This window comes from Takifugu flavidus, chromosome 16, assembly GCF_003711565.1.
Source record: "Takifugu flavidus isolate HTHZ2018 chromosome 16, ASM371156v2, whole genome shotgun sequence".
Classification (NCBI taxonomy): domain Eukaryota; kingdom Metazoa; phylum Chordata; class Actinopteri; order Tetraodontiformes; family Tetraodontidae; genus Takifugu; species Takifugu flavidus.
Window position 1 is genome coordinate 2,929,269 of NC_079535.1, and position 10,659 is coordinate 2,939,927.

General features: G+C 41.3%; 2 protein-coding genes across 2 annotated transcripts; both read right to left on the reverse strand.

Annotated features, from left to right (window-relative positions):
• Window positions 1-657: 657 nt before the first annotated feature.
• Window positions 658-4,669, reverse strand: chp1 (calcineurin-like EF-hand protein 1). The gene is made up of 7 exons (XM_057058699.1): window positions 4,288-4,669; window positions 3,983-4,055; window positions 3,184-3,264; window positions 2,772-2,899; window positions 2,631-2,692; window positions 2,136-2,258; window positions 658-1,775 (listed from the first exon to the last, which is right to left on the reverse strand). Exons 1-7 carry the CDS (start codon window positions 4,352-4,354, stop codon window positions 1,722-1,724), a joined length of 588 nt encoding a protein of 195 aa, XP_056914679.1. The 5' UTR covers window positions 4,355-4,669; the 3' UTR covers window positions 658-1,721.
• A 504-nt stretch (window positions 4,670-5,173) lies between these two features.
• lgmn (legumain) lies at window positions 5,174-10,497 on the reverse strand. The gene is made up of 14 exons (XM_057058646.1): window positions 10,369-10,497; window positions 10,025-10,195; window positions 9,847-9,944; window positions 9,072-9,153; window positions 8,910-8,983; window positions 8,757-8,832; window positions 8,123-8,185; window positions 7,461-7,527; window positions 7,165-7,283; window positions 6,954-7,043; window positions 6,437-6,646; window positions 6,183-6,353; window positions 5,757-5,824; window positions 5,174-5,606 (listed from the first exon to the last, which is right to left on the reverse strand). Exons 2-14 carry the CDS (start codon window positions 10,163-10,165, stop codon window positions 5,564-5,566), a joined length of 1,302 nt encoding a protein of 433 aa, XP_056914626.1. The 5' UTR covers window positions 10,166-10,195; window positions 10,369-10,497; the 3' UTR covers window positions 5,174-5,563.
• Between the last annotated feature and the right edge of the window lie 162 nt (window positions 10,498-10,659).

Consider the following 10,659-nt stretch of genomic DNA (forward strand, 5'->3'; position numbering starts at 1 on the left):
GACAGCACCAGCCGCTCCATGACCTTCATAATGTGGGAGGTCAGTGCTATTGGCCTGTAGTCACTCGGTGCCACAGGATGGGTCTTCTTTGGCACCGGGACCAGGCAGGATGTCTTCCAAAGCACTGGGATCCTCTGAAGATGGAAGGCTCTGGTTGAACAGGTGCTGCAGTATTCCACACAGCTGCCTGGAGCAGTTCCTCAGCACTCGTGGGCTGATGCCGTCCGGTCCGGCAGCCTTTCTCTGGTTGAGCCTCTCCAGCTCTCTCCTCACCTGGCCAGACGTGAAGGATAGTCCTGTCGGGGGGAGTGGGATGTTGGAATCTATGTAGGGTGTCAGCAGGGGGGAGGGGGAAGAAGTTGGCAGAGGTGTTAGGGGCTCTGGGAGGTGTGAAGGGGACCCATTGTTATCCAGAGGAATATTGGGACAGCTGGGGGAGGGGGAGCTAGAGTCAAACCTGTTGAAAAACTGGTTCAACTCATTAGCTTGGTCCACGTTCCCATCAGCTGAGCGTATTCCTTTCTTCTGGAAGCCAGTGATCGTCCTCACTTGTGTCACATATCATGTAAGAAAACATAACTAGTTATTTCATGCTGAAATATCTTATCTTATCTAATGGATCTAATTCCAAGGTTAACAAAGAACAAATGCCAAAAATTGAAGCATGGCACTGAGATTTATTCAAATAAAATTCATGAAACATCCAAGTAACACAATCACATCTGACTGATGATAAATGATCATTCATGAAAAGATTGCTCTGCTTGAAGGTGTCCTTTTAAAATAATTTAACAAACTCACATTGAGATGAAAAGATATTCAGTTTGTGTGCATGAGTTTGTAGAGAAAATACATTTTAAAACACAACTGATTCTCTTTAGCATCTAGAGCTCCAGGAAAAGAACATGAACACACATGAAGCAGCATAGAAATCTACAAACATATTTCTGTCACCTACAGGAGGGGTGCTAATAGAACAGTGTTTTTATTGAGACTCCAACTGCTCTCTCACTGTCCTCAGTCAGAAACCTTTAGAGCAGAGGGCAACAGTGGAAGCATTTTTGCATAAAATGAATGAACAATCAGTGATTTCTGTGATCCAGCTGCTGATCCGTGGTTGTTAGCGTTGAAACACAGTCAAAGATACTTTGGTTTAAGTCGAACAACCACAACTATCGGCAGCACTTAGTTACCCATCTGAGGAAAATATACACAAACACGCCTACAGATCCTGTTTACAGGTCACAGAATAACCAATGAGAATTAAGGCTGTGGCAAAAGCTTTGGAACATGGCACACTTTGCATTGAGGGCCAATGGGACCGTTTGGCCGCTCTGACGTGTTCAGCCTCACCTTTAAAATCAAGTTCTAAGTTTCTGCAAGCAGGAGACACACTGTTCTGAAGCTTGACACACTGCAGATCTATATGGACACATTAAACTGCACAAGTATGCTTAAAATTCCTGTTGTTGTAGTGACAAAACGGTTGTACCTCTATCAACTACCTTTAATGTTTAATTGGAACAGCGGTACCAACTTGACCCGTTTCTAATAAATACCATCTCACTGATAAACTACGTAGACGTAGACAACTACACTGCATACAACTCAAGGCACGTGACTTTTCCCTTTGTTTACAGAGCAGTGTGTTCGGTAGTGTGGCCCACAGCAGCTGGCTGACAAACTGAATGAGGTTGTGTTGGATGAGTGCAAAAAGAAGCTCAGTGAAGAAATCGGATGCTCATTTTCTGTTCCACGTCCACTTTCTCCAACACCTGAAACAAAACACAGCTAGTTTAAAGAAATGAAACATTGATGTTTTTATTGCATTACACTGATAAACTGGTGTGTGTATTTGTGTTCAGTTGTCACTTATCGTGTGTTTCCTTGGAAACTAAAAAAGTGTATGAGAGGTTTTTTTCTACACAAGCTCCCTGCAGCAATATCAGACCTTTTATACATCAAATTATATTTCCCTGTACGATAGAGGTAAAAATAGGATGAGTATTATACTTAATATTACTCAGTGAATTATAACTTCCTTGAACACATTACAGATTTGATTGTCCTTCACATCTGGGAACTCTCCATTTGTAGTCTTATCTTATCTAAAGAGGGAATGCCAGGAAACCTGCCTTAACAAATTCATTGAAGGAAATGGAATTATCTCCGTTTGTGTCGGCTTCCTGTATGGTCCTGTCGGCAATGCTTCCCAGCTGGTCATCCGAAATGTTTACACCAACCATCATGCGCAAAACCTGGAATAAACGGATACCAAGATACTAATTACCAACAGGAAACAGTTGCTGGAAAATGTCCTGGCTTTACTAACTGTGTTTTCCGATAAACATGAGCCGTTAAGCCTGAGCTTATAGCAGTTACAGGTCACATGATGCTGGCAAAACTGTGGTTCAAGGACTAACCACAAATAACAGAGGACAAAAATTAGCAGATCAGCCTGAGGAGAAATACTGAAGCAGAAGTCAATTCGCTACCAAGGTTTCTCGTCAATAAATCTGATCTCTGAATAATTACCACAAACCCAATAAGAGGTAATTAAATTATTTGTCATCATCGGTTGATTCAACTGTTAAGTGACGTCTAATCGTAGATTTCACGAGTCCACTCACCTGCAGCAGTTCATCCCGAGAGATTTTGTCATCCCTGTCCAGGTCATACAGGCGGAATGCGACTGGAAAATAAATCTAAAAGTTAAATTAACACTCAAGATGAAGTCCTATGAATATGAAGGAGACTGGTTTCACACTCACACAGCAGCTTGTTTGTCCTGCTGTTGAGCGGCTCGCTAGTGGCAGCATTCTTGTTCTTCTCGTTGTCCTCAATCGGCCTGAAGTGAGCCAAGGTCCGCATGAAGCCCCTGAAGTTCACCTGGTCCTCACTACAATAAAAACATTGTAACCTGAATACACCTCAAAGACCTGATCAAAGCTGAAAAATAAGGGATGATCATTTGCTGGCTGCTCAGATTACACCGACACTCATTGTAACTTAATCTAATTTCACCAAATTTTAAGCTTTTTGAGTGTGTTCTCAAATTTAATAAAGCAAGTGATGCATCTGGATAAAACATCTGAATACAGGAAAGTTCTCAGGAGCTTGTGTGTTTCTGGTGATTCACACAAATATGGATTTAAAAGATCAGAAGTAACAAGTGTAGCTCACCCCTCAGGAAAGAAAGCATTGATAATTCTGTCTCCCAGCGGATTTATGGCCAACTCTGGGATCCTCTGAAAATCTTCCCGACTGCAGGACCAAAAAAAGAGAAGCCAAATTAAATTACAGCAAATGTGAAACTATTTTGACAAATTACCGCAGATCTCAAGACTATGACCAATTTTTACAAAGACATGACACCAAACATAGCTCATGTGACAACATTCCTTAGACACACTTGTGACATCAGAAGCAGGTGAATAGAAAAGTGCATGGCAATCACTTATTTGTAAATCTGAAAATACAAGTTGAAAACTGTGTTGTGGCCACTAACAAACAGTAGAGTCACCTTGAGGTAACCAGAATGTCCCTGTCCGTCTGAGCTGTGACTAAAGGCACTGGAGCAAGAACATGTAGACCCGAGAGCTTGTTGTGTGTAAACACACTCCAAACATCAAAATCAGAAGAGGAATGTTTTTTAATCCACTTCTCAAAAACTAGTGGACAAATCCTTTGTTGTTACACCAAGCGTCCAAATGAAGTTCTAGCAACTGTTAAAGATTACTTATGTCTTCACTTATTGTTTGTTCTTTGCAGAATGTGGTTGGATGTGTCGGTTAATCACAAACCACAGAAAAGCCTCCCCCAGTTATCAGAAGTCATGTTCTCAGTCAGATAGCATAGCAGTAAGTAAAGTATAAGTAGCATTATCTAAAATCAGAGAGGAAAACGCACAAGTAGAAAATCATTATTTCTGTTCGCGTTTCCATGTGCTGGTGATCAAACTAAAAGCTGTGCCATCGTTTACCTGAGAGTTCCATTTTCACCTTTATCGAGGCTGGTGAAGCGACTGTACAGACGAGTTATCTGGCTGTGGGAGACTATAAGGAAGACACCAAAGATTTCATCAGATTACCAGATAACAGGTTCAATGTCAAAATTAGATTTGAACGTAATGGACTTTATTATGCAACCACCAGTCAGAAACGCTACCCAAACGGTGCAACACAAACGCAAAACGTGTAAGCACAACACTTTCTGCAACAAAGTCTGTGTAAATAAAGCAAATACCGGTACGTCTTCGTCGTATAATTAAGGTGAAAGTCGACTTACAACCAGTCTCCTTCTTAATTTCTTCGATTTCCTCTTCTCGCAGTAACGTCGAGGCTCTGGATCCCATGGTGAAATGTTGAGGTGTGTTGAAAACGAGCAGATTTCTACCTGTTGTGCGCAACCAAACCAGCTGGGAGAAACTCTTTACCCGCCCCAATGTTTCAGTTAGCCCACAGGCTAGTGTGGCGACCAAAAACTATCTTGGTTGTGATGATTTTTCAAATCTAGGATGCACTAGGAAATAACGGCGCAAATACAAGTGACTGGAATTAAAGAGTTTCGTTCGTCTGGTCGATGTAGTGGCCGCAAAGATCAATTTGCTGGGAGATTTAGCTCGACCAGATCGTTCGTGTTGTCTTCCCGTTTTGAGAAGGGGCGGTAACGTTTACACGCCCCTCCCCCTCCGTGCTGTTGGGTGACGGAACATTTTGCCTGTTTAGAAATCGAGGAACCGTAAATCTACCCTAGACTACTCAATTTAAGTAAATAAATCTTAATTCCAGTGAGCACATTATTTGTGTTTAGTGATCTACATTTCCCCAATTAAATATTAATCAAAGTGCTTCCACTTTACTTCCTTCCAGTTTTGATATTGGTACGGTCTTCTGGCTAGGATTACCACTTTAAAAGTACCTAAAACAGCTGACAGGATTATCACCCAACAACTAATAACTAATATTAATTAACTTTTGAAATTTTGTGTACCTTAATTCCTTTTGAATTGACCGCAGGCGCCAATTAGCAACCTGACCAACCCACCGAAACCAAGGCAACAAGTTTAACCAGGGTGATACCACTAGGTGTAGCAATTGAACATAAAATAACTTCAGATTGATACTTCTGAAATCTGAACCTATAAATGAACACACTGCAAAACCAACAGGAGTCTTTTTTCACTTTAAAAAATTTATTTCAAAATAAAAACAGTCAATAATTAATGCTATATTCTTTATATGTCAAACATTCACTGAGGCCAGAACTTTCACACATAAATCCAACCCAGAGTGAAGATTAATAATTGTTTGTACCTGGGGACATCTTTCTTCTTTTTAAAAAAAATAAAACCCCATCATTGTAGAAGAATATCAATGTGAACAGCAACAGTGCAATTCATTAAAAGGAAAAAGTTTGGATAATTCTCAGTAAAATCAGAAAGTCTAACAGTGTCATTGTCTTGATAGTAGTGACATCCACTTCACAAGTGATTGTTAAGCAGAACATAGAGCAGCTCCACCTTCTTAGGCAGCCATACAGGTCTGGATGCAGACAGATCTTCTCAGAAATTGTAAGGACACACAGAATCCATCGCAACTTGGATGCTACAGAGGAAAAAAAACAAAGGGCAATAAGCTTCTGGTTTCAGGTAAACTGAACAGAAAACAACAGTTATTCTATATATAACGCGGATGGACATACAGCCAGTGGTGCTATAAAAAAACATAACACACAAATGAGAAAGCAGACCATACCTGCCAGCAGGATATCCTCTTTCACACAGGTTGAGCAGAGCGTAAAGATGTCTCAGTGCATATTCATACTGGAATCAAAGATCATATGTTAGAATTGTTGCCACAGAATTTATTTTATAATATTAAGTACATAATCGCATGTAGAAAAAAAACAAAGGCAAAATGTGATGTCCCGGTTCTACCATTAATCAGTGGTTGATTGAATTGAATCAGATTTATTGCCATTGTTCATGTAATACACAGTATTACACAAGCTAGGAATTTGTCTTGGTGTGACGCTGCGACATTTAACATAAAGAAGACAACAGGATGGAATGTGAATGTTTGCTCTAACTCTTCTAAAGCAGAACCAGACTTGTGGTGTGCATGTTGCTTCCCGTCATCAAACTTCCCGCCACGAGTCTATCGCCTATATCTCAGATCTACCTCCTGTTTGTGCCAGTTGAAGCAGTTGTGCTTGTAATGGTTGACTGCAGCCTGGTAACACTCGTGTTGGGTCAGGTCGGCTTGTTCATTCAGAACTTGTACCGTCTTCAGCGTGTCACCGGTCACCTTCTGGACCACTCTGTACATGTTGTCGGCCAGTACCTGCCTGACCTGAGAACAAATAGTCCCATATGCTGAGACCCAGAATCGTGGAGCTGCTGCCCACAGTTGTAGAACATTCTTTTAGATCCTACCTTAAGGTGTCTGTTGATCTCCTCCAGTAATTCTCGCGAAACCTTGAGGTCATTGGTGGCCATCATCTTCCTCTTGAGGATGGCCAGAGGAACGTCAGGGCCGGGCGTCAGGTCCAGGTTGGTGACTGGTGGCAGGCTCATTGGAGGAGAGGGTGGCGTGTTTGCCTTGGGGTTACCCTGGAACTCTATGACCTTCATGTGAGCCATCGTCTGCAAAAAGAAACAAAGTTAATCCAGCAGGGATCCCCCTCACACCTCTGATCCACAGGTGAAAAACAAGAGTTCAGCACAGGTTTAGTAAAACTCTGGTGTGAGTAATTTATGAGCAGCCATTTCTCCTGTTTCAAACTGTAAACCTGCTCTGACCCCTGCAGATAAAGTGGTAAAACTACTTGTTTTTAATACTGATTAACGTTGGGATGGTGTCTGGAATGGTTCCACTGTATCTGATAACATCTACCCTGACTAATTTGATGAACGAGCATGAGTCAGTTTCCAACTTTCCGCACCCTCTCACCTTGTTTCCGTACTGCATGACGTGACTTGTATTTGTGCGCGACTTCACGATCTTAAACTGCTTCAGCAGAGTCTCTTTATTTAGATCCTCCTACAAACAGGAGAGACACAATCAGTCCAACAACTAAACTGCTTCCTTGGTATTTTGTCTAAAAAACATTTTAGGAATTGATAATAGGATTTAAGAACTTTGCATAAAATAAGCCGCTCACCACATCAGAGTCCTCCATCCAGTTGACGCTGTACCAGTCTCCCAGGTATGTGTCTCTCTTTTCGTCATAATAACAGGCATAAGACGACTCGTGGGAGTTGGCTGCGGTGGTGGCGTACACTGAAAAACACATGTTACACCTGTGATGGGTATCTTTCAAAGGTACAGCCAGTCCAGAGGGAATGTGTTCCACAAATCGAAGGTGCAGTCCACGTTGGGTTGTTCTGGACTGGGAAACCAATTACATTTACAGCTTTGCTACCTTTTATTTTTCTTGATTTGTTTCAAGTAACTCACCATTGATGTCACTGGGCAGGTTTTCCATCATTGACCCGGATTCACAGGCCTCAATGTAGAACACCATCTGTGGAAGGTCGCAGTCAATAGGCAGTCACAGGCTTTATGTTATTATGCACAGTGACTATATCACCTGATAGATTCCGGTGATATAGTCACCTGATACAGTCTAGCACAGGCATGGGCAAACTAAGGCCCGGGGGCCACACGCGGCCGTTAAACGTTTTAATCCGGCCCGCCAAACTTGAAAAATTAAATGAATAAACCTTGTTAATGTTAAATTTTCACTGCAATTCTGGTGTTTTCCCACTAGAAAAAAAGACAGTCAGGAGGAGAGTGATGGTGATATCCTGAAGGATAACAGAACTTTCAGTGCTTTAAAATAGAAATGGTTATTAATTTTTTTTAAAAAGGCACATTTTATTCAAGACTCATTCCAAAGTCAGATATTTTGTTGTAATGCTTCTCTTCATTTTCATTTGAAATTAAAGCACATGTTTTCTCCATATCCCAAGATGTGTATTTTTTCTCCAATGAGGTGAGGTTACCAAAGCACTCCATCCATCCATCTGCTCCTGGTCCGGCCCCTTTGTCAAATGTTAGAACCCATTGTGGCCCACGAATCAAAATGTTTGCCCACCCCTGGTCTAGCAGCTACTCACCCTTTTATATTTTTTATTCTTGTGCATGTACTGAATGGTGTCTTGGAGGTCTTTAACTGCAAGCTGCATGAAAATATGGAAGAAAGTTGAACCAATTGAAATCAAGCAAATGCATCCTGCTGAAATGTGAAACTCTTCTGAATTCTACATAATTTGATATATTTTATTTGACATCTAAGTATTTCACAAGCTCCCTGGCCTATGAATTTAACATGCTAACAAAATAGACGTGTTTACACTTTTAATGGTTAATTATTAATACTGATAAGGAGCACCTGAATCAACAGGGAACGTGCCAGTTTTTATTTAAATTAATTGAAACTTCATAATTATAACTGAAAGTTTATAAATGGTGAGCACAGAGTGTTGAATAATAGAAACAATCTCTTTCCATAGTCTCATTGATATTTTTTTTAGCTTTGTTTCATTATTTCATTGTTTAAATAGTTTACAGAACTTTCAAAATGTCCCACCGTGACAGAGTGTTCACATGACATTACCGTAAATTCACATCTGAGAACAGGAAGTGACAATGAAAATACATGACTTGTTTCATAGATTCTTATCTATTAAAAGCAGTTCCGAATAGTTTAAGAGACACATAATCACTACCAGGAAGCAAAAAAGTGCTCACATCATCATTGGGAAATGCCAGAATACCAGGTGCACCGTGGTCAGTGAAGTACACAAACACGTGATCGTTGGGGCCGCTGCCAAGACAAAGAGAGCAAAGGTGCAAACAGACCCCTCAATGTATCCAGCAGGACAATTATGGCAATCAGCTCACCTGTTGATCACTTTTCCTTTGGCTTTCGCTTTATCACCCTTCAGCACTGCCAGGAACTTTTGTGGGGTCACATTCTGCAGGAAACCCCCAATCAGAAGTCACAAACTCTGCTTTAAACCATCTGTTTGAATGGTTTTTTTTAAAAAAACAACCAAAACCCACATCTCCAGTGTAGTCTTTGGGAACACCTCTATACACATCAGAGCCGTTTGGCCTGTTTATCAGTATCCCAGGGGTGGGGTTCCTAGAAAAAATAATAAAGAAGGAAATGAAGATGGCTGACAAAACAATAAAGCAGATTAATCACTGCAGCAACATGATCTCGTGGAGATACTGATCAAAAGCGGATCCAAAACACACATTACTGAAAGCACCACTTTTGACTGTATCAGCAAAGAAAAATGTGGACACATCACTTACCGGTACTTCTTATTGCGTTATAACAAATGCACATTTAATTATCATTGAATTACCGATGGAGGTTGTAAGAATCCCACTGTCATTATTGATTACCGATTAGCAGCTGAGTTCTCATTAATTAGGAGAACTCTAACAATGAAAGAACAGCGACTCCCGCTTTGCTCTATGAACTTGAAGGCAACTTTCTAAACTGAGGGAAACGTTATAGACGCACACTACAACCAGTTCCTCGTGACTCCTCTCTGCAGGTTTCCCTAATGTGCTCTTAATGTAATAGCACCCGCTGCCAGTGCACATTCCACACATACAAGCATCTGTGTGTGTGTGTGTGTGTGTGTGTGTATGAAACCCTACAGTCTTCTCAGATCTGCTGATGACACCCGTCTCATTTTCACCTACAACGCTCGCAGACAGACGTGCTTGCATCTTTTATTAACTTGAAAAAGACCGATGGTGGATGGTTGAGGGAGAATTAAAGATATGATGCACACAAGCAAAATAAAATATACCAACTTACGCATCATTCTGTGCCAAGTCATCGTACATCATAACCACAATCTGTTCATCTGGGATCCCATTCTTGTGGACAATCTGGTACGCATGACATGCATCAGCCTTAAAGAAAAAGACAAAAACTGGGGTCAGTGGTGCATTTTAACAGTCTGGATGAACACTTTAGTGACGCTTCTCCTCACCTGGTGCCTGTAGTTATACCAGCCATTGGACCCGGCTACGATCACCACCCAGTGTTTTCCACCGTCCGGCTCCTGGGAGGGAAACGACTTTACCAGCCCGAGACTCACCCCGAGCAGGACCAACAACGCTGACTTACACATATCTCCGTCCGACACTTCTGGTTATTTTCACTGTTGAAAAGTACGCAAATGACTGCTAAACAAAAATAGACCACATGACCACCTGGCTCGTCACATGATAGTGGACGTTGTCAGGAATTGGTAGCTTACGACGAAAAAGAATATCACAGGATTTTCGAAGTATAACCAAAACCCTTTCAACAACAAATGAAATACGTATTTACCTCCTTTTTTGCGCAGTGTCTAAAACAAACAGCGGTGAAAAGGCCACATTAATATCTAGCAGGAGTCAAAGTTTATACTGCGACTTTGAAAAAAGTGACTGGAGTAGGTCTGTGAGCGACCAATCACAGGCCAGCAGGGGCGGACTCTTGAAATAAACAGCGCTGTGATTGGACAGCGGACACCACGCGCACGACCTCGTTTTTGTGCTGAAAAGTGAAAACTGGATTTAACGAGGTCTAAGGTGGATCAGGACAGAAGTGTATTGATATTTATTTTTTAAATCCGTTTTT